Source organism: Dama dama, chromosome 11 (genome assembly GCF_033118175.1).
Source record: "Dama dama isolate Ldn47 chromosome 11, ASM3311817v1, whole genome shotgun sequence".
Lineage (NCBI taxonomy): Eukaryota > Metazoa > Chordata > Mammalia > Artiodactyla > Cervidae > Dama > Dama dama.
Window position 1 is genome coordinate 44,777,078 of NC_083691.1, and position 24,155 is coordinate 44,801,232.

Below are 24,155 nucleotides of genomic sequence, written 5' to 3' on the forward strand. Positions count from 1 at the left end.
TTCAGTTCCGTCACTCAGTCGTTTCCGACTCTTTGCGACCCCACGAACCGCAGCACACCAGGCCTCCCTATCCATCACCAACTCCCAGAGTTCGCCCAAACCCATGTCCATCAATTCAGTGATGCCATCCAACCATCTCATCCTCTATCGTCCCCTTCTCCTCCTGCCCTCAATCTCTCCCAGCATCAGGGTCTTTTCAAATGAGTCAACTCTTTGCATCAGGTGGCCAAAGTACTGGAGTTTCAGCTTCAATCTCAGTCCTTCCAGTGAACACCCAGGACTGATCTTCTTTAGGATGGACTGGTTGGATCTCCTTGCAGTCCAAGGGACTCTCAAGAGTCTTCTCCAACACCACGGTTCAAAAGCATCAATTCTTCGGCGCTCAGTTTTCTTTATAGTTCAACTCTCACATCCATACATGACCACTGGAAAAACCAAAGCCTTGACTAGACAGACCTTTGTTGGCAAAGAAATGTCTCTGCTTTTTAATATGCTGTCTAGGTTGGTCATAACTTTCCTTCCAAGGAGTAAGCATCTTTTAATTTCATGGCTGCAATCACCATCTGCAGTGATTTTGGAGCCCCCCAAAATAAAGTCAGCCACTCTTTCCACTGTTTCCCCATCTATTTGCCAGGAAGTGATGGGACCAGATGCCATGATCTTAGTTTTCTGAATGTTGAGCTTTAAGCCAACTTTTTCACTCTTCTCTTTCATCTTCATCAAGAGGCTCTTTAGTTCTTCTTCACTTTCTGCCATAAGGGTGGTGTCATCTGTATATCTGAGGTTATTGATATTTCTCCCAGCAATCTTGATTCCAGCTTGTGCTTCTTCCACCCCAGCATTTCTCATGATGTACTCTGCATATAAGTTAAGTAAGCAGGGTGACAATATACAGCCTTGACGTACTCCTTTTCCTCTTTGGAACCAGTCTGTTGTTCCATGTCCAGTTCTAACTGTTGCTTTCTGACCTGCATACAGGTCTCTCAAGAGGCAGATCAGGTGGTCTGGTATGCCCATCTCTTTCAGAATTTTCCACAGTTTATTGTGATCCACACAGTCAAAGGCTTTGGCATAGTCAATAAAGTAGAAATAGGTATTTTTCTGGAACTCTCTTGCTTTTTCGATAGCCCAACAGATATTGGCAATTTGATCTCTGGTTCCTCTGCCTTTTCTAAAACCAGCTTGAACATCTGGAAGTTCACAGTTCACATATTGCTGAAGCCTGGCTTGGAGAATTTTGAGCATTACTTTACTAGCATGTGAGGTGAGTGCAATTGTGTGGTAGTTTGAGCAATCTTTGGCATTGTCTTTCTTTGGGATTGGAATGAAAACTGACCTTTTCCAGTCCTGCAGCCACTGCTGAGTTTTCCATATTTGTTGGCATATTGAGTGCAGCACTTAATCCTTCAATTAAAAAATAAACTTTAAAAATAAATAAATGTTCATTGGAATAAACAATCGTAAATAATTTGTAAATGATTTGACTATTTCTTAAGTAATATATGCTCAGGAAAAACATAATAGAAATTTAAGGATTTTATAAACGGTAGCTTCTTTGTTTAGAAACAGGTCTATAGAAAATTGAGGAAGAGATCAGCTGTCATGACAGAGAATATCTTTCTGAGATAATTTCACACTGGCATATAAAGATATTAATTTAATCATATATACAGCACACATAACAGAACCCATACCAAAATTTCTATAATATGGCTTTTTTAAAAAAAAACTGAATTAGTTGAGACAAATTTTTTATTAAAGATGAACCATAATGGAGGTTAAAATTTTAAAAACTACATTCTAAGTTAAAACAAAGCCAAAAAATGTAGGTGCTTTATTATGACCAAAAAACCCATGACTTATTGTATGTCTGTAGTTTATAAAGGGGCTTCTCTCATAGCTCCGTTGGTAAAGAATCTGCCTGCAATGCAGGAGATCCCAGTAAAAGATTATAAATAAGGATCCATTTTAGTATCATTTATGCCTTTCTTATGACATTTACCATGTAATACAGGATTCTTCAAGGCACGGGCTGTGATAATCATTTCTGTGAACACAAGAGGGTATACAGCATAGTTACAGTTTAGTTGCTAAGTGGTGTTTGACTTTTTGTGCCCTCATGGACAGTAGCCTCCTCTGTCCATGGGATTTTTCAGGGAAGAACACTGGAGTGGGTTGCCATTTCCTTGTTCAGGGGATCTTCCTGATCCAGGGACTGAAACCATGTCTCCTGCATTAGCAGGTAGATTCTTTACCATTGAGCCACCACGGAAGCCCATGTAACACATTAGAGACTTGGTAAAAACAGCTATCCCTTGGGGTCCACAGGTCACCGATGCTCAAGTCTCTTAAACGAAATGACACAGTATAGTTGTCCCTCTGTATCCTCTGATGCAGAAGCCATGAATAAACAAGACTGACTGTACTTGATAGGTAAATCAAAGATAGAAATTTTCTTTAAAAATATTCCTACTGGACTTACCTGGTGATAGAGTGGATAAGAATCCGCCTGACAATGCAGGGGACACAGGTTTTTTTTTTCCCCTTTTCATTTATGTGTTTATTTTTTAATTGAAGGATAATTGCTTTACAGAATTTTGTTGTTTTCTGTCAAACCTCAACATGAATCAGCCATAGGGGGACACAGGTTTGATCCCTGGCTAGGGAAGATCCCACACGACAAGGAGCAACTAAAGCCAACACACCACAATTACTGAGCCAGTGTGCTGCAGCTACTAAAGCCTGCACGCCTAGAGCCTGTGCTCCGCAACAAGAGAGGCCAGCACAGTGAGAAACCTGCGTACCCCAACTAGAGAGTAGCCTCCACTCGCTCTAGCTAGAAAAAGCCTGCATGCAGCAATGAAGATTCAGCATACCAAATTTAAAATTAAAAAAATATATATTCCTACCCAGGAACTCCTTCAATCCAAGTCAAGTTTTCAGACCTGAAAACTTGCTTTGAGAAAAGGAGACCTAGAAACTTGCTCTGAGAAAAGAACCAAAAATAGATCTTCAATTAATATGAATTTTACTCTAAACTAAGAAAGAAAGAAAAAAGCTTACAGCACACCTCATTTCAGGTCACTTGAGTCTATTCACATATTTTGCAAACTCTACTTGGTAATCTGCAATTGCTGCTTTATCATATGATGTCCACTGGCATAAAAACATAACATCAAACAGTTGTTTACCAATCCTTCAGAGAAGTAGGAATACATCTCATGAGTTATCATTTAAATTTCCAAAGTCAGGGAAGGGCACGATGGGGTAGGGGACTAAGAGGTACAAACTATTGTGTATAAAAGAAACTAGCTACAAGGATATATTGTACAGCATAGGGAATATAGCCAATATTTTATAATAACTATAAAAGGAGTATAACCTTTAAAAATTGTGAATTACTATCTTGTACACCTATAGCTTATATAATATGGTACATCAACTATATCTCAATTAAAAACACATTATAAAAATAAATTTTAAAAAATTCTCAAAAATCATCAATGAAATTAGCAAAATTTATTTACACAAAACCTAGAAAACTATAGCAAAAGGAATCTGTTTACACAGCTTTACATTTTTCAGAAAATGATATTTCTAAATTCAAAATATCTAACCAAATATTTAGACTTCTTTTGGATAACAAATTCTTGAGTAGGCAACTTTGTTTTCTGAACTAAGAACAATTCAAGAACATTTTAAACATTATGTTGCTTCCAACCTATTTTATCAGTGTATTAGCAAGCCAATATTCTACTGCCACCTAAAGTAGAAAAAGAGAATCACTGCTTATAGTTAAGACAGAAGACAAATGAATCCTAAAAATAAGACAGAATAAGTCAAATGTATTCAGTCTCTCCTACTTATGTCTCTTGACCTAAACATTTTAAGATCAGATATTTTGCATCCATTTTTATACGTAATTTAACTTCTTATTACCTATTATTTGTTGTTCAAAACATATATGGGTGAAGTTCATTCTTAAAGTAAGTTAAGTATCAAAAAGATACTGCTTTACGTACTTTTCTTTATTTGCAAAGAGAGGCCAGTAACAGATTTTAAAATATCTTACATACCAAAATCTTTCTACATTATATAATAAATCCAAAAACTGTACTGCAGAAACAACAAAGCTCAACATTCAAAAGCATGGTGGATTTTCACAACAGGCTTTTTCACAAGAATGCAGTACTGCATATACGCCACAAGATAAATTTCAAAAGAGAAGCTGGTAATACCATTCTTTGACAACAACAAAATCACTAATGAGCAGTGAACTTGAGTTGTTTTATAAACTTGATATCAAATTTCACTTTTAAGCCTCTGCTTTTACTGTAAATACTTTCAACAAAACTAGAATCAAATTATGCTTTTAAAATAATATATACCAAGGAATTCCCTGGCAGTCCAATGGTTGGGACTCTGTGCTCTCACTGCTGAAAAGGTCCAGGTTCAATCTCTGGTGAGGGAATTAGGATCTCATAAGCTGCATGGCATGGCCAAAAACATAAAAAATAAATAAAGGAAGCTGCCATACAAACACAAGTTAGCTAAAGTGACAGAGGGCTAGGATTAAATTTTTAAAAATAAATAATAACAGCAACATATACTAATAATAAAAGTCAACACACACACCACAGTATGCAAAACATTAAACTACTGGAATATTAAAAAGATTTAACAGGGTATCCCTTTATAGGAATTTAATCTCTTCAATTTACATCATACCCCAAAACAAGATAGCTATATAATGCTCTTCAAAAGCCTTTGCAAAAAACTCTCTCCAGTGCTGAGTACAAATGCACTAAATTCCTAATACTCAAGAATAGTAAAAAAACACAGACAAATTTTTTAAAAGTCAAATGCAGAAAATTATGTAGTGTATGCTCCCAGCCTTGTATTTTAAAAAAAGAGAGAGAGGCTGGTGGTGATGGGGACATGCCACCCCAAATTATGGCATCCTGGCATATTGACCATGATAAGATGAAGGAATCTGAGAAATAAAGAGCAGGAAGGTCACCCTGACCTCCCCACCAATCGTTCTCCTCTAAAACAGGTCATAAAATTCTCATGTGAGAGGTGCCCTCACTATAACTAGAGGAATGAAACATCCATTCTTTATCTCCAAAAACAAAGGAATGCCAAAAAAAAAAAAAAGCTTACAAACAAGCATTGCTAAATTTCCCTTGGTTTACTATAATTATTTCATAATCCTACGAACAAAGCTAGTGGAGGTGATGGAATTCCAGTTGACCTATTTCAAATCCTAAAAGATGACGCTGTGAAAGTGCTGCACTCAATATGCCAGCAAATTTGGAAAACTCAGCAGTGGTGGCCACAGGACTGGAAAAGGCCAGTTTTCATTCCAATCCCTAAGAAAGGCAATGCCAAAGAATGCTCAAACTACCACACAGTTGCACTCATCTCACACGCTAGTAAAGTAATGCTCAAAATTCTCTAAGCCAGGCCTCAGCAATACATGAACCGTGAACTTCTAGATGTTCAAGCTGGTTTTAGAAAAGGCAGAGGAACCAGAGATCAAATTGCCAACATCTGCTGGATCATCGAAAAAGCAAGAGTTCCAGAAAAACATCTATTTCTGCTTTATTAACTATGCCAAAGCTTTTGACTGTGTAGATCACAACAAACTGTGGAAAATTCTGAGAGAGAGAGGAATACCACCTGTCCTGCCTCTTGAGAAATCTGTATGCAGGTCAGAAAGCAACAGTTAGAACTGGACATGGAACAACAGACTGGTTCCAAAGAGGAAAAGGAGTACATCAAGGCTGTATATTGTCACCCTGCTTACTTAACTTATATGCAGAGTACATCATGAGAAATGCTGGGCTGGAAGAAGCACAAGCTGGAATCGAGATTGCCAGGAGAAGTATCAATAACCTCAGATATGCAGATGACACAACCCTTATGGCAGAAAGTGAAGAACTAAAGAGCCTCTTGATGAAGGTGAAAGAGAAGAGTGAAAAAGTTGGCTTAAAGCTCAACATTCAGAAAACTAAGATCATGGCATCTGGTCCCATCACTTCCTGGCAAATAGATGGGGAAACAGTGGAAAGAGTGGCTGACTTTATTTTGGGGGGCTCCAAAATCACTGCAGATGGTGATTGCAGCCATGAAATTTAAAGACGCTTACTCCTTGGAAGAAAAGTTAAGACCAACCTAGACAGCATATTCAGAGAAGGCAATGGCAACCCACACCAGTACTCTTGCCTGGAAAATCCCATGGATGGAGGAGCCTGGTAGGCTGCAGTCCATGGGGCCGCTAAGAGTCAGACATGACTGAGCGACTTCACTTTCACTTTTCACTTTCGTGCATTGGAGAAGGAAATGGCAACCCACTCCAGTGTTCTTGCCTGGAGGATCCCAGGGACAGTGGAGCCTGGTGGGCTGCCATCTATTGGGTCACACAGGGTCAGCCACGACTGAAGCGACTTAGCAGCAGCAGCAGCAGCAGACAGCATATTAAAAAGCAGAGACATTCTTACACTGTTGGTGGGAATGCAAACTAGTACAGCCGCTATGGAGTACAGTGTGGAGATTTCTTTAAAAACTGGAATTAGAACTGCCATATGACCCAGCAATCCCACTTCTGGGCATACACACCAAGGAAACCAGACCTGAAAGAGACACGTGCACCCCAATGTTCATCACAGCACTGTTTATAATAGCCAGGACATGGAAGCAACCTAGATGCCCATCAGCAGACAAATGGATAAGGAAGCTGTGGTACATATACACCATGGAATATTACTCAGCCATTAAAAAGAACTCATTTGAATCAGTTCTAATGAGATGGATGAAACCGGAGCCCATCATACAGAGTGAAGTAAGCCAGAAAGATAAAGACCAATACAGTATACTAACACATATGTACAGAATTTAGAAAGATGGTAATGATAACCCATACGCAAAACAGAAAAAGAGACACAGATGTACAGAACAGAATTTTGGACTCTGTGGGAGAAGGCGAGGGTGGGATGTTTCAAGAGAACAGCATTGAAACATGTATATTATCTAGGGTGAAAGAGATCACCAGCCCAGGCTGGATGCATGGGACAAGTGCTGGGGCCTGGTGCACTGGGAAGACCCAGAGGAATCGGGTGGAGAGGGAGGTGGGAGGGGGGATCGGGATGGGGAATACATGTAAATCCATGGCTGATTCATGTCAATGTATGACAAAAACCACTACAATACTGTAAAGTAACTAGCCTCCAACGAATAAAAATAAATGGAAAAAGAAATAAAAAAATAAAAGGAAGAGACATTACTTTGCCAACAAAGATCCGTCTAGTCAAAGCTTTGGTTGTTCCAGTAGTCATGTATGGATGTGAGAGCTGAACTATAAAGAAAGCTGAGTGCCGAAGAATTGATGCTTTTGAACTGTGGTGTTGGAGGAGACTCTTGAGAGTCCCTTGTACAGCAAGGAGATCCAACCAGTCCATCCTAAAGGAGATCAGTTCTGAGTGTTCATTGGAAGGACTGATGCTGAAGCTGAAACTCCAATACTTTGGCCATCTGATTGGAAGAGCTGACTCATTGGAGAAGACCCTGATGCTGGGAAAGAGTGAGGGCAGGAGGAGAAGGGGACGATAGAGGATGAGATGGTTGGATGGCATCACCAACTCAATGGACATGAATTTGGGTAAACTCCGGGAGTTGGTGATGGACAGGAAGGCCTGGCGAGCTGAGGTTCACGGGGTTGCAAAGAGTTGGACATGACTGAGCGACTGAACTGAACTGAAATGATGTCAATGGATGATACTTGTGTGTTTTTAGACATCTGAGTTCTATATTTTCTGTAAAGTTAAATAACATTTGCAATAAAAAGTATTAAGGGAAAACATATAGGTAGCTAATTGTTTGCAAAGCTGAAAATTAAATAAATGCAGCATCCTTCAGAAGACCTATCTGGGGGTGGTCCTAAGATGGCACAGGAATAGGATGGGGAGACCACTTTCTCCCCCACAAATTCATCGAAAGAACATTTGAATGCTGAGCAAATTCCACAAAACAACTTCTGAAAGCTGGAAAAGGACATCAGGCACCCAGAAAGGCAGCCCATTGTCTTCGAAAGAGGTAGGACAAAATATAAAAGATAAAAAGAGAGACAAAAGAGGTAGGGACCGAGATCCGTCTGGGGAAGGGAGTCAAAAAAGAGAGAGGTTTCCAAACACCAGGAAACAGTCTCACCGGGGGGTCTGTGGCAAGTCTTGGAATCTCAGAGGGCAACCTAACAGGGAGGAAAAATAAGTAAATAATTAAAACCCAGAGATTACGTGCCTAACGGCAACTCCCAGCAGAGAAGCTGCACAGACGCTGGCATCCACCACTACCAAGCGGGGACTGGACAGGGAGGCGTGGGTTGCATCGCTTAGGGTAAGGACCGGGCCTGAATGCCCCGAGGGCAATCTGAGGGAACTAACTTCAGATAGCAACCCAGACTGTGGGATAGGTATCCAGCGAAAAGCCCTAACCTGACAGAGCCAGGCCCGCTCACAGAACAAATGACTGAAAAGAGCTAGCCAGCTGAGGACTGGCCCATCCCCCGCCGGAGACAGGCAGGTGAGGGCAGCCAGAGCCGGAAGTGGGCAATCGGGGCCCCGGCAAGGCATCCTCTACCAAACTGCAAATAGGCTTCATAGCTAACCAAGACTTCTTGGGATTCTGGACGGTCGACATCCGCCGGCAGGGTCGCAGCCAGAGATCAGCTCCCCAGAAGAGACACACGGCACACCTGAGAAGGCACGCCTGTTGTACACCCAGAAAACCGAGCGGCTGGGACGGGGGACGCGATAAGACGCACCCCCCAACTGGGGGTGACCGCGCTCACCAAGCACCTGGTCACCTGAGCTGCTCGGACCTGGGAAGGGCACAAAACGCAGGCCCAACCGAGTCTGCGCCTTTGTGGAGTACCCGAGAACCTGAAGCTGAGCTGCTCAGGCCTGGGAAGTGCACGCAACCCAGGGACCGCCTCAGACAGCTCCCGGCAGAGCAACCTGGAGCCCGAGCAGTGTAGACGGGGAAAGCCGTGAGCGGGGGCACACCCAGTGCGGCTGAGACACTGTCAGTGCTCCCCACACACGCCAGTAACGTTTGTCTGCAGTGCTCCTCCCTCCCCACAGCAAGACTGAGCAAGTGAACCTAAAAAAGTGACCACCACCGCCCCCTTGTGTCAGGGTGGAAATTAGACACTGAAGACCAGCAAACAGAAGAAGCTAAAATACACAGAAGGAACTGCTTTGGAAGTGACAGGTGCAATAGATTAAAACCCTGAAGCTAGCACGGACTGCATAGGAAGGGGCCTACAGATCTTGAGAAGCATAAGCCGGATCAAGGAACTATCTGAAAATGAACTGACCCCACACTGTCCGCAACAACACCAGAGAAAGTCTTAGATATATTTTTACTATTATCATTTTTCAAATTAAAGAAAAAAATTTATTGTTAAGTCCTCTATTACTCCTTTAATTTTCATTTTTATAACCTATTACCTTGCAAAAAAAAAAAAAGACCCTATTTTTAAAGCAAACTTCATATACATATTTTATAATTTTTGTGACTTTGTTTTGTTGTTATTTCAATATTGTATTTTTGAGAATCTAACCTCCAGTCTAAATTTTAATCTTTGCTTTTTGGTATTTGTTATCAATTTTGTACCTTTAAGAACCCAATCTTCAGTACCCATTTTTACTTAGGAGTGTGATTACTGACGTGATTGCCCTCGCCCCCTTTTGACTCTCCTTTTTTTCCCCTAGGTCACCTCTATCTCCTCCCTCCCCCTTCTCTTCTCTACCCAACTCTGTGAATCTCTTTGTGTGTTCTGGGCCGTGGAGAACACTTAGGGAACTGATTACTGGCTGGGTCTGTCTCTCTCCTTTTGATTCCCCCTTTTATCCTCCTGGCCACCTCTGTCTCCTTCCTCCTTCTTCTCTTCTCTGTGTAACTCCGTGAACATCTCTGAGGGGTCCTGACTGTGGAGAGCATATAGGGAAGTGATTACTGGCTAGCTTGCTTTCTCTCCTCTTGATTCCCCCTCTTCTCCTCCTGGTCACTTCTATCTCCCTCCTCCTTTTCTCTTCTCCATGTAACTCTGAGTACCTCTCCAGGTGTCCCCCACTGTGGAGAAACTTTTCATCATTAACCTAGATGTTTTATCATCAGTGCTATATAGATGGAGAAGTCTTGAGGCTACTGTAAGAATGAGACTGAAAACCAGAGGCAGGAGGCTTAAGTCCAAAACCTGAGAACACCAGAGAACTCCTGACTCCAGGGACCATTAATTGATAAGAGCTCATCAAAAGCCTCCATACCTACACTGAAACCAAGCACTACAGAGCAAGACATACCACGCAAATTCTCCAGCAACACAGGAACATAGACCTGAGTGTCAATATACAGGCTGCCCAAACTCACACCAAACCCACTGACATCTCAAAACTCACTACTGGACACTTCATTGCACTCCAGAAGGAAGAAATCCAGCTCCACCCACCAGAACACCGACACAAACTTCCCTAACCAGGAAACCTTGACAAGCTGCCCGTCCAACCCCACCCACAGTGAGGAACCCCACAATAAAGAAGAACCACAAAGTGCCAGAATATGGAAAGGCTACCCCAAACACAGCAACATAAACAAGACAGAAAGGGACAGAAATACTCAGCAGATAAAGGAACAGGATAAATGCCCACCAAGCCAAACAAAAGAGGAAGAGATAGGGGACTTACCTGATAAAGAATTCCAAATAATGATATGAAAATGATCCAAAATCTTGAAAACAAAATAGAGTTACAGATAAATAGCCTGGAGACAAAGATTGAGAAGATGCAAGAAATGTTTAACAAGGACCTACAAGAAATAAAAAGAGTCAATATATAATGAATAATGCAATAAATGAGATCAAAAACACTGGAGGGAACCAACAGTAGAATAACGGAGGCAGAAGATAGGATAAGTGAGGTAGAAGCTAGAATGGCGGAAATAAACAAAGCAGAGAGGAAAAAAGAAAAAAGAATCAAAAGAAATGAGGACAACCTCAGGGACCTCTGGGACAATGTTAAACACCCCAACATTCGAATCATAGGAGTCCCAGAAGAAGACAAAAAGAAAGGCCATGAGAAAATACTTGAGGAGATAATAGTTGAAAACTTCCCTAAAATGGGGAAGGAAATAGTCACCCAAGTCCAAGAAACCCAGAGAGTCCCAAACAGGATAAACCCAAGGCGAAACATCCCAAGACACATATTAATCAAATTAACAAAGATCAAACACAAAGAACAAATATTAAAAGCAGCAAGATTAGAACAAATGACACAGAAGGGGATTACCATAAGGATAACAGCTGATCTATCAATAGAAACCCCCCAGGCCAGAAGGGAATGGCAGGACATACTTAAAGTGATGAAAGAGAAAAACCTACAGCCCAGATTACTGTATTCAGCAAGGATCTCATGGAGAAATCAAAAGCTTTACAGATAAGTAAAAGCTGAGAGAATTCAGCACCACCAAACCAGCTCTCCAACAAATGCTAAAGGATCTTCTTTAGACAGGAAACACAGAAAGGGTGCATAAACTCAAACCCAAAACAACAAAGTAAATGGCAATGGGATCATACTTGTCAGTAATTACCTTAAATGTAAATGGGTTGAATGCTCTAACCAAAAGACAAAGACTGGCTGAATGGATACAAAAACAAGACCCTTATATATGTTGTCTACAAGAGACCCACCTCAAAACAAAGGACACATACAGACTCAAAGTGAAGGGCTGGAAAAAGATATTCCACGCAAATAGAGACCAAAAGAAAGCAGGAGTAGCAATACTCATATCAGATAAAATAGACTTTAAAATAAAGGCTGTGAAGAGACAAAGAAGGACACTACATAATGATCAAAGGGTCAATCCAAGAAGATGTAACAATTATAAATATATATGCACCCAACACAGGAGCATCGCAATATGTAAGGCAAATGCTAACGAGTATGAAAGGGGAAATTAACAATAACATAGTAATAGTGGGAGACTTTGATACCCCACTCACACCCATGGATAGATCAACTAGACAGAAAATTAACAAGGAAACACAAACTTTAAATGATACACTAGACCAGTTAGACCTAATTGATATCTATAGGACATTTCACCCCAAAACAATGACTTTCACCTTTTTCTCAAGTGCACATGGAACCTTCTCCAGGATAGATCACATCCTGGGCCAAAAATCTAGCCTTGGTAAATTCAAAAAAATTGAAATCATTCCAAGCATCTTTTCTGACCACAATGCAGTAAGATTATATGTCAATTACAGGAGAAAAACTATTAAAAATTCCAACATATAGAGGCTGAACAACACGCTGCTGAAAAACCAACAAATCACAGAAGATATAAAAAAAGAAATCAAAATATGCATAGAAATTAATGAAAATGAAAACACAACAACCCAAAACCTATGGGACACTGTAAAAGCAGTGCTAAGGGGAAGGTTCATAGCAATACAAGCTTACCTCAAGAAAAAAAAAAAAAAAAAAGTCCAATAAATAACCTAACTCTACAACCTAAAGCAACTAGAAAAGGAAGAAATGATGGACCCCAGGGTTAGTAGAAAGAAAAAAATCTTAAAAATTAGGACAGAAATAAATGCAAAAGAAAAAAAAGAGACCATAGCAAAAATCAACAAAGTCAAAAGCTGGCTCTTTGAGAAGATAAATAAAATTGACAAACCATTAGCCAGACTCAACAAGAATCAAAGGGAGAAGAACCAAATCAACAAAATTAGAAATGAAAATGGAGAAATCACAACAGACAACACAGAAATACAGAGGATCATGAGACTACTATCAGCAACTATATGCCAATAAAATGGACAACTTGGAGGAAATGGACAAATTCTTAGAAAAGTATAACTTTCCAAAACTGAACCAGGAAGAAATAGAAAATCTTAACAGACCCATCACAAGCACGGAAATTGAAACTGTAATCAGAAATCTTCCAGCAAACAAAAGCCCAGGACCAGATGGCTTCACAGCTGAATTCTACCAAAAATTTAGAGAAGAGCTAACACATATCCTACTCAAACTACTCCAGAAAATTGCAGAAGGAGGTAAACTTCCAAACTCATTCTATGAGGCCACCATCACCTGAATACCAAACCTGACAAAGATGCCACAAAAAAAGAAAACTACAGGCCAATATCACTAATGAACATACATGCAAAAATCCTTAACAAAATTCTAGCAAACAGAATCCAACAACATATTAAAAAGATCATACATCACGACCAAGTGGGCTTTATCCCAGGGATGCAAGGATTCTTCAATATCCGCAAATCAATCAATGTAATACACCACATTAACAAACTGAAAGATAAAAACCATATGATTATCTCAATAGATGCAGAGAAAGCCTTTGACAAAATTCAACATCCATTTATGATTAAAACTCTCCAGAAAGCAGGAATAGAAGGAACATACCTCAACATAATAAAAGCTATATATGACAAACCCACAGCAAACATTATCCTCAATGGTGAGAAATTGAAAGCATTTCCCCTAAAGTCAGGAACAAGACAAGGGTGCCCACTCTCACCACTACTATTCAACATAGTTTTGGAAGTTTTGGCCACAGCAATCAGAGCAGAAAAAGAAATAAAAGGAATCCAGAGTGGAAAGAAGAAGTAAAACTCTCAATGTTTGCAGAGGACATGATCCTCTACATAGAAAACCCTAAAGACTCTACCAGAAAATTACTAGAGCTAATCAATGAATATAGTAAAGTTGCAGGATATAAAATTAACACACAGAAATCCCTTGCATTCCTATACACTACCAATGAGAAAACAGAAAGAGAAATTAAGGAAACAATACCATTCACCACTGCAATGAAAAGAATAAAATACTTAGGCATATATCTATCTAAAGAAAAAAAAAAGACCTATATAGAGAAAACTATAAAACACTGATGAAAGAAATCAAAGAGGACACAAACAGATGGAGAAATATACCATGTTCATGGATTAGAAGAATCAATATTGTGAAAATGAGTATACTACCCAAAGCAATCTATAGGTTCAATGCAACCCCTATCAAGCTACCAACGGTATTTTTCAGAGAACTAGAACAAATAATTTCACAATTTGTTTGGAAATACAAAAAACCTCGAATAGCCAAAGCAATCTTGAGAAAGAAGAATGGAACTGGAGGAATCAACCTGCCTGACTTTAGACTCTACTACAAAGCCACAGTCCTCAAGACAGTATGGCACTGGCACAAAGACAGAAATATAGATCAATGGAACAAAATAGAAAGCCCAGAGATAAATCCACGCACCTATGGACACCTTATCTTCAACCAAGGAGGCAAGAATATACAATGGAGAAAAGACAATCTCTTTAACAAGTGGTGCTGGGAAAACTGGTCAACCACTTGTACAAGAATGAAACTAGAACACTTTCTAACACCATACACAAAAATAAACTCCAAATGGATTAAAGATCTAAACGTAAGAGCAGAAACTATAAAACTCCAAGAGGAAAACATAGGCAAAACACTCTCTGACATAAATCACAGCAAGATCCTCTATGACCCACCTCCCAGAGTACTGGAAATAAAAGCAAAAATAAACAAATGGGACCTAATGAAACTTAAAAGCTTTTGCACAACAAAGGAAACTATAAGCAAGGTGAAAAGACAGCGTTCAGAATGGAAGAAAATAATAGCAAATGAAGCAACAGACAAAGGATTAATCTCAAAAATATACAAGCAACTCCTGAAGCTCAATTCCAGAAAAATAAATGACCCAATCAAAAAGTGGGCCAAAGAACTAAACAGACATTTCTCCAAAGAAGACATACAGATGGCTAACAAACACATGAAAAGATGCTCAACATCACTCATTATTAGAGAAATGCAAATCAAAATCACAATAAGGTACCATTTCACGCCAGTCAGAATGGCTGCTATCCAAAAGTCTACAAGCAATAAATGCTGGAGAGGGTGTGGAGAAAAGGGAACCCTCTTACACTGTTGGTGGGAATGCAAACTAGTACAGCCACTATGGAGAACAGTGTGGAGATTTCTTAAAAAACTGGAAATAGAACTGCCATATGACCCAGCAATCCCACTGCTGGGCATACACACCAAGGAATCCAAAACTGAAAGAGACACATGTACCCCAGTGTTCATCACTATAATATAATATAATATAATATAATATAATATAATATAATATATATAATATAATAGCCAGGACATGGAAGCAACCTAGATGCCCATCAGCAGACGAATGTATAAGAAAGCTGTGGTACCTATACACCATGGAATTTATTACTCGGCCATTAAAAAAAATTCATTTTAATCAGTTCTAATGAGGTGGATGAAACTGGAGCCCATTATACAGAGTGAAGTAAGCCAGAAAGATAAACACCAATACAGTATACTAACACATATATATGTAATTTAGAAAGATGGTAACGATAACCCTATATGCAAAACAGAAAAAAGACACAGATGTATAGAACAGTCTTTTGGACTCTGTGGGAGAGGGTGAGGGTGGGATATTTCAAAAGAACAGCATGTATACTATCTATGGTGAAACAGATCACCAGCCCAGGTGGGATGCATGAGACAAGTGCTCGGGGCTGTTGCACTGGGAGGACCCAGAGGAATCGGGTGGAGAGGGAGGTGGGAGCGGGGATCGGGATGGGGAATACGTGTAAATCCATGGCTGATTCATATCAATGTATGACAAAACCCACTGAAATGTTGTGAAGTAATTAGCCTCCAACTAATAAAAAAAAAAAAAGAAAAAAAAAAGAAAGAAAACCTATCTCTATTATAAGACACACGAAAACTGTATTACCACAGGTCTTTCCTTTCCAGTCAACCTAGTTCTCAAAAAATTACAAATTTTCACAGCTTCAAGAGTAGAGACAAAAGCAGGGTTTTATGGATAAAAATATTTCTTAATCTTTTACTACTTTAAATCTTAATATGTTACTGATGTTATTTTCTTATATAAATGTAATCAGTTTTCATATATTGATGGTAAAACTTGACTCTTAAGCTTGCAACATTAATTTTTACATTTTATATTAATAAAACATAAATTTTACACCCTCTTAATATAAAAAACCCAAATTCAAATTATGTCTTAGCAAGAACACATGCAGTACTACAGAATTATTAAAGCTTATTTCTCATTTACCACAAACTTCATGACCTAAAGAAGAGATTAGTGAAATTCCTCAAGAGTGCATAAGACCAAATAATCCCTATTTCTTAAATATTTCTATTTTAGATTTCTATCAAGTAACCAACAAATAGGGCTTTCCTGGTGGCTTAGTTGTATAAGAATCCACCTGCCAAGCAGGAGACAGAGGTTTGATCCCTGAATCAGGAATATCCTCTGGAGAAGGAAATGACAACCCACTCCAGTATTCTTGCCTGGGAAATCCATGGACAGAAGAGCCTGGTGGGCTACAGTTCATAGGGTCGCAGAGAATCGGACATAATTTAGCAACTAGATCAGCAGCAGCAACCAACGTATAATTTATATACAATATTGTTTCCAAGTATTAAACATGAATTTAGGAACAAATTCTGAGAAAGGAATCACCAAACTTTTTCTGTAAAGATTCAGGTAGTAAATATCTTAGGCTTTCAAGGCCACAAGATCTCTGCTACAACCACTCAACTCTACTATTACAGTGGTGAAAGCTGTTACAGACAAGATGTAAATGAATGAGCACATGGCCATGTTCCAGTAAAAATTTATTTATAAAAATGGGCTGCAGGCCAGATTTGTCCCATGGGTCATAGTTTGCTGACCTCTGATTATAACCTTCCACAGTATGATTCCTTCCAGCTCTTCCCATACAGAAGTAACATAGGTTTTCTCTCTGTCATTACTATTTTAATAGCAATTTCCACATTTAAGCACTATCCATTCATTCACATATTCTACAGATTTTTACTAAATGCATACCATGTGCCAAAAACAGTTTTAGGTGTTAGTGATTTTAAAAAAGGGAAAAAGTAACAATAAAGTCCTGCCCTCTTAAAGCTTACATTCCAATAGGGAATATATAATTTCAGTTAGTAAGAAGTATGAGAATTAAGTAAAGCAGGGCAAAAAGAGTAGGGGAAGAAGGGTGAGGCTCTTTGCATGGATCAGGGAAGACCTCATAGGAAATCACTTTTAACTAGAGAATGAATGAAGTAAATAAACAATCCAAATGAATATCTGGGGGAAAAGCACTGCAGGCACACAGACAATTACCTGCAAAGGTCCTAAACAGATTCAGAGAGCACCTAACAGGTTTAAAGACAAGGTTTGGGGCTGGAATAAGACAATGAGATCAGAGAAACTGGTAACAATGAGATCACAGGAAACTACAGGCTATGGTAAAAAGGACTGGATCTTATTTTAAGCTCATGAATATGACACGGTTGAAAGCAGAGCAGTTAGTAGGTATGATGTATGTTTTAAAAAGAGCACTGGTTTATTTGTCATATCTCAATAAATTTGGGGAGAAAACAAGGTTCACTGGTAGCTGTGCTGTAGGAGGTAGGAGGCAGACTGCAGGAGACAAAAGTGGAACAGCAAAGCCAAACCATAAACTGCTGCATGCATTTATAGATTTCTAAATAGGATTTAAACATATTTTTAATACAAATTATAGAGAAGATGAAAAGTGAGAGTGAAGTCACTCAGTCATGTCCAACTCTTTGCAACCCCATGAACTGTAGCCCACCAGGCTCCTCCATCCATGGAATTTTCCAGGCAAGAGTACTGGAGTGGGTTGCCATTTCCTTCTCCAGGGGATCTTCCTGACCCAGGGATCAAACCCAAGTCTCCCACATCGAAGGCAGTCGCTTTTACCGTCTGAGACACCATAGAGAAGATAGTATAAAATAAATAAGCAATAAGGATAGATTGTACAGCCCAGGAAATTATAGCCATTATTTTCTAATAACTTTAAATGGAGTATAATCTATAAAAATATTGAATCACTATGCTATACACCTGAAACTAATACACTGTAAATCAACTATACTTCAATTTAAAAAAAAAAATGATACCAAGAAAGAGAAATGGCAAAATTAACTTTTGATTGACAATGTGAACACAGAATTATATCAACAATGTGTGTGTGTGTGTGTGTGCGCGCACGCACGCACATGCACTCAGTTGCGTCTGACTCTTTGCAACCCCACAACTGTAGCCTGAGAAGCTCCTCTAACCATAGGATTTTCCTGGCAAGAACACTAGAATAGGTTGCCATTTCCTCCTCCAGGGGATCTTCCTGACCCAGAGACTGAACCTGTGTCAACTGCACCTCCTGCACCACAGGCAGATTCTTTACCGCTAAACCACTGGGGAAGTCCTATATCAACAAAAGACAAAACAAAATTCAATAGAATTTTCACTAAAAATTTTTGTTTAATATGAAATTTTGGTGAGGAAATACAATAATATCTTCACCAACAGACAGCAGTAGTGAATACAAAACATAAGTGTACAAACTGTGATCCAGCTTCATAGTTGAGATCTTTCTCCAGAATTCTAGTAAACTAGACTTGAGGAGCATCCCTGAGAGGTTAACAGCAGAAGCAAGAAACTGAGATTAAGCAAATACATATCTATGAGAAGTTTAAATTATAAATATGAGCAAAAAAAAAATTAGATAAAAATGGCAGAGTATATATATAGGATGTCATTTCCCTAACTGAATATACCAAACTCAGTTCACTGATTTTACTGCTTCTCAGGAGATACCAAAAAATAAAACTAAAGCAAGTGAATAGTCAGCTTCATGTATCTACACATTGATGAAGGGTTTGCCTTTCTGTTATCAACAGGCAAAGCTACAGAGGGTTAAGGTCCCAGCCAAGTAGGGTAGAAAAGCTTCAGTTCAAGTGGAAAACAGGGACCCGTACAAATGTGAGCAATCAGTACACTACACCTGGGCACAGAATGTGAAGTTTAGAGGGAAAGGCTACAGCTCAGGAAGCAGCTGAACTTGAAACATAGCCTATGAATAAATGAAGGCAGGCAGCTAGCAACAAGGAGACTATTAACATATACCCACTGCCTATTCCCTGCTGGGAGTTACACATCCCTTCCTTCCTTTCCTCCTACCTCTGCTATCCCTCTTCATTTTCACTCTCTTTATAGAACTTGATGCTCTATAGATCACTGAAAGGTATGGTACTACTCCATTTTTATCCTTGGTTTTTTTTTCCCTGTTTAGATTCCTAGTTTTTTCTTCAGTATTTTTCCTCACTGCTTTTCTTCTAGCCTGCATGTTGAATTCAAGATTGCTGAGATTCCACAGACAGAAGAAAAAACTGTTTTGACCTCTGCAGTCATTATTATGTAAAAACGTATACCCTGCCCACTTCATAGTCATTAGTATAGCTACCGTCAAAATATACACACAGACACACAGAAAATAACAAGTGCTGATAAGGATATGAAGAAACTGGAATTCTTGTACACTGTTGGTGGGAATGTAAAATTACACAGCTGCTGTTGAAAACAGGATGGCAGTTTCTCAAAAAATTAAAAATAGAATTACCATATGATCCAGCAATTCCACTTCTGGGTATATACCCAGAAGAATTGAAAGCAGCGTCTCAAAGAGGTATTTGTACACCCATACTCACAGCAGCACTATTAACAACAGCTAAAGCAAGGAAGCAACCTAACTGTTCACTGAGAGATGAATGGATAAGCAAAATGTGGTGCATACTGATGCATACAATGGACAATTATTTAGTCTTTGAAAGGAAGGAATTTCTGACATACACCATAACATGGATGAACCTTAAAGATACCATGCTGGAATGAAATAATCCAGTCACAAAAAAAGTCAAAATACTATATATGATTCCACTTATATGTGACAGAGTAGTCAAAATCATAAAGACTTAAAGTAAAATGGAGGGCGCTGGTCAGAGAGTGAGATGTGATTTATATGGACTTATTGTCTAATGGGTAAGAGTTTCAGTTCTACAAGGTGAAGAGTTATAGATACAGATGGTTGTGATGGATGTACAACATTATCAGTGTATTTAATACCAAAGAACTGTATACTTTGAAATGGTTAAAATGATAAATTTTATGTTTTGTGTTTTACCAAAATTTTTTTAATTGAAGGGGAAAAAAGTATAACCTGCTAAAAAGCAGGAATAAAGGTTAGTAGGAATAAAGAAATAAAGAGTAGTTTCACTTTTTTCTTGCCTCCTCAACCAATACTCCAAACTGGATATGGCCATGCACTGGTCAAATTAGACTGTTCACCATTTCTTGAACCTGCTCTACAATTTCCTGCTCCACCTCTGCTATTTTCTTAGCCTAAATGCCCTATGTGGCTGCCCTTCATTTTAATCTAAAATACTCTATACTTTCTTCAAGAGCAACAAAAATGGCATCTCCAAGAAATTTGCCAGAAAGAGTTAATATCTCTTTTCTGTCCATAGTAGTCTACTCAGACCTCTATTTCCAAATACATACAAATGCATCCTTGTATATTTTACACAAGGCTTTATATTAAAATAATCCATGTTTATTTGTGTATGTTCTCTTCTATTGCAGATGGACATTCCATCTCTGCTTGAAGCCTTTTTGTTTAAAATTCATATTTACTTTTTATGTTTTCATAAGAATTAGAGATGTTTATCCCTCAGTGGTGCTTACAAGGTAAATGAAGACTGGAACTTGATGTTATCTGGAGACAATCGTCTCCGCCCTAAATCAACCAATCAAAGGCCTTTTCCCTTCCTACCTCAAACCAATCAGCTGTGCAGAGGCTGTGCTGTAAAGCGCCGGCAAATCTTCAGCTCTACTCCCAATACCAAGAGTTCTGCTACTCAATCCAGCCTCAGGCAGAGGACTGAGAATAGTGAGAGCAAGACCTAGATATTACATGGCAATGTATTTTAAAGAAAATAAAGGAGGGACGTCCCTGGTAGTCAGGTGGTTAGAACTCGGTGCTCCCAACGCCAAGGGCACAGGTTCAATCCCTGGTCAGGGAATTAAGATCCCACATGCCAAAAAAATAAAAATTATAAAAAAAAAAAAGAAAAGAAAGGAGAGTTTCCATAATCTTCTTTCTCAATACACTTCAATACAGAAGATTCAAAATATCCCCCAATATTTCAAGATTGTAAAACACTGTGCTGTTCTTACTTTTTGGCCTTCAGTCCCTTATTCTCATTCCTTTATAAGCCTAGAAAACCGTTCAGAAATTCAGGTAAGATGTCAAATTCTCTAAGAAATCTTTTTTTTATCACTTTAAGAGTAACATCTGATAGAAACAGAAGACATTCACTAGCGACTCATAACTAAAATTACTTAAAATGTCTAGAATCACATAAAAGATATTGCTCCTTACATTTCAATAAGACAATCCATTTACTTTCTGTTCAATAATTGCTTTGGTTTTCATTTTCCAGATTCAAATCCTATAAGCAAAAGCAGTTTTTAAAAAAGAAACAAAACTGCCCTTTAAGGTTTCATAAGCAGTTGTGAAACACAGCAAGTGCAAAAGGATAACAAATGAAATTTCAACACTGATTTTAATCAGTGTAACCATTAGGCTAAATGCTTAGACTCCCAGATCCTGTTTCCCCATCTTTAAAATGGGGGTGTACCATATAAGGTTTTTGCAAGAAACAAATTAAACAAAACAGAAAATGTCTAAAAGAATTCCCAACACATAAAAAGCCCCCAAAAAAAAAAATTTCTACAAATTATCTCTTGAGTACACTTCATTACTAGATTCCATCCTATTGCTAGTTCTTAGTCTAATCCAGTACCGTCCAATAAGGTAGCCATTAGCCACATATGACTGTTGAACACTTGCAGTAGTGACTAGTCCAATTGACATGTGCTTTAAATGCAAAATATACACCAGATTTCAAAGACTTAATAAAAAAGCTAATATAAAACATTTCATTAATATTTTGTAAATTGATTACATGGGAAAAAATACTTTGGATAAATTGGGTTAAATATTAAAATTAGTTTCACGTTTTTCTTTTTACTTTTTTTTAATGCGGCTACTAGACATTGTAAAGTTGTTATGTTTGGCTCTCATTGCAATTCTACTGGGAAAGGCTGAGCTATGCTTTGACTTCAAGCTGATGAACATGCTCTCTTAACCGTAGAGTAGACTGCTTGACCGGGTTTCCCCCGGGCTAATCCACCCCTTATCCCGGCAAACACTTGACCGCTAACACTCTTGAACACTTCAACGGCCCAGGAAAACTGCGGGCTTGATCGCTCTTAATATTAAAAAGTATGGAGCGCAGAGATCTGCAGAGGCAACTCGAAATCGTGACCTACACAACAGAGAAGAGCCTGGAGACAGAACCTGAGTCTTCGGTGGGTGTCGGTCAGCACTGCCCTAAGAAAGTGAGAAGAGGCGACAGAGAGAGCGCCGGGGACCTGATGGAGCATAACAAGGAGCCCCTGGAGTGGAGGTCTGAGGAGGGAAGCCTTTCAGCTTTGGAGGGGACCAGTCGGAGGGCGGCGGGGAAGAGACGGCTCCGCAGCGCAGGCTGCAGGGAGAAGCGGTACCTTAAGAATCCCCTTCATCTTCGCCAAAAAGGGGCGAAACTCCTCAGGTGACACTTCCGGATACAGCTGGCTCCGCAGCAGCTCCTCCGTGATGCCCGGGTGCCCGTAGAAAGTGTCCTGAGCCAGCCCGCTCAACAGCCCACTCAGGGACTTGGAACCCTCAAGCTCAGCCGCCATGGTTAGCAGAGACCACGGTCCCAACAGCTGAGCGCGACAGAGCTACGGCAGCCGAGATGGGCCTAAACTGCTGGACAAACGCGCGAGAGGAAAGTGGCGGCGGAGTGCCAGCAGAAGTCGCTGTTGGCAGCTCCCAACTCTGCACCTGATGCGAAGAGCTGGCTCATTGTAAAAGACCCTAATGCTGGGAAAACTTGAGGGCAAGAGAAGGGGCGATAGAGGCTGAGACGGCTGGATGGCATCACTGACTCGATGGACATGAGTTTGAACAAACTCAGGGAGATAGTGATGGACAGAGAAGCCTGGCGTGCTGCAGTCCATGGGATCGCAGAGAGTCGGACAGGTCGTAGCGACTGAACAATAACAAGCTCTGCAAAACACAACCCTTACGGGTTTGCCAGTGCGGAGCTATCAATTCATTAGGTTGCAGACCCCTCATTTTGCTTCTGCTGATTTCCCTCTTCAACCCCAGGGCCTACTCAAAGAGGAAATTATTCGGTGAAGATTGCTTTAGATGAGTAGCATGCTATGCGGGTGGCGGTTTAAGTTTTGGATGGCTGTTTCGCCCTCCAGGCTTTGCCAGTCCTTTAACTGAATAGGATCTATCACTCAAATCTGATCTCTGCCTAATCCTTACCTGTGTATATTTTGTCCCCGAAAATTTGACCCTACCTTGATAATATGTCTGCTTGGGTTGTTAACTGCCTTTTTACATACATGGTCTTGTCTTTCCAGGTAGCTTAGTGCCTCTTAGTCAATGTTCCTTTTTATAACAAATATTTTGTAAACACTTTCTTTACTAGCCTGAAATAAATTGCATAGACAATATAACTTCCTGCCCATATAATTTCCAAAAATCAATGTATTATTCACCAATAAAAAAGGATGAGTTACAGGACTTCCCTGCTGGTCCAGTAACTAAGACTCTGGGTTCCCAATGCAGGGACCCTTGGTTCAATCCCTGGTTGGGAAACTAGATTCCACATGCTGCAATTAAAGAGTCCATATGTCACCACAAAAGATCCTGAATGCCACAAAGATTGAAGATCCTGTGCAGCAAAATAAATAAAAACAAATGGAGCAATGGAGACTCAGACATAGAGAACAGACTTATGGACCCGGTCAGGGGAGATGAAGGAGAGGGTGGGATGTATATAGAGAGTAACATGGAAGCATATATTACCATAGGTTAAATAAATAGCCAATAGGAATTTGCTGCATGACTCACAGAAATCAAACCTGGGCTCTGTAATAACCTAGAGGGGTGGGATGGGGAAGGGGGTGGGAGGGAGGTTCAAAAGGGAGGGGACATAGGCATGCTGTGCTATGCTTAGTCACTCAGTTGTGTCCAACTTTTTGCGACCCCATGGACTGTAGCC

At 39.7% G+C, this 24,155-nt stretch overlaps 1 protein-coding gene across 1 annotated transcript in view; it reads right to left on the minus strand.

Moving 5' to 3' along the window:
* COMMD1 (copper metabolism domain containing 1) overlaps positions 1–22,821 on the minus strand; it is a 181,312-nt gene extending 158,491 nt beyond the window's left edge. Inside the window, exon 1 of the mRNA XM_061155217.1 lies at positions 22,600–22,821. Coding sequence (XP_061011200.1) covers positions 22,600–22,776 — 177 coding nt within the window. The 5' untranslated portion in view covers positions 22,777–22,821. The remainder of the gene's footprint in view (positions 1–22,599) is intronic.
* Between the last annotated feature and the right edge of the window lie 1,334 nt (positions 22,822–24,155).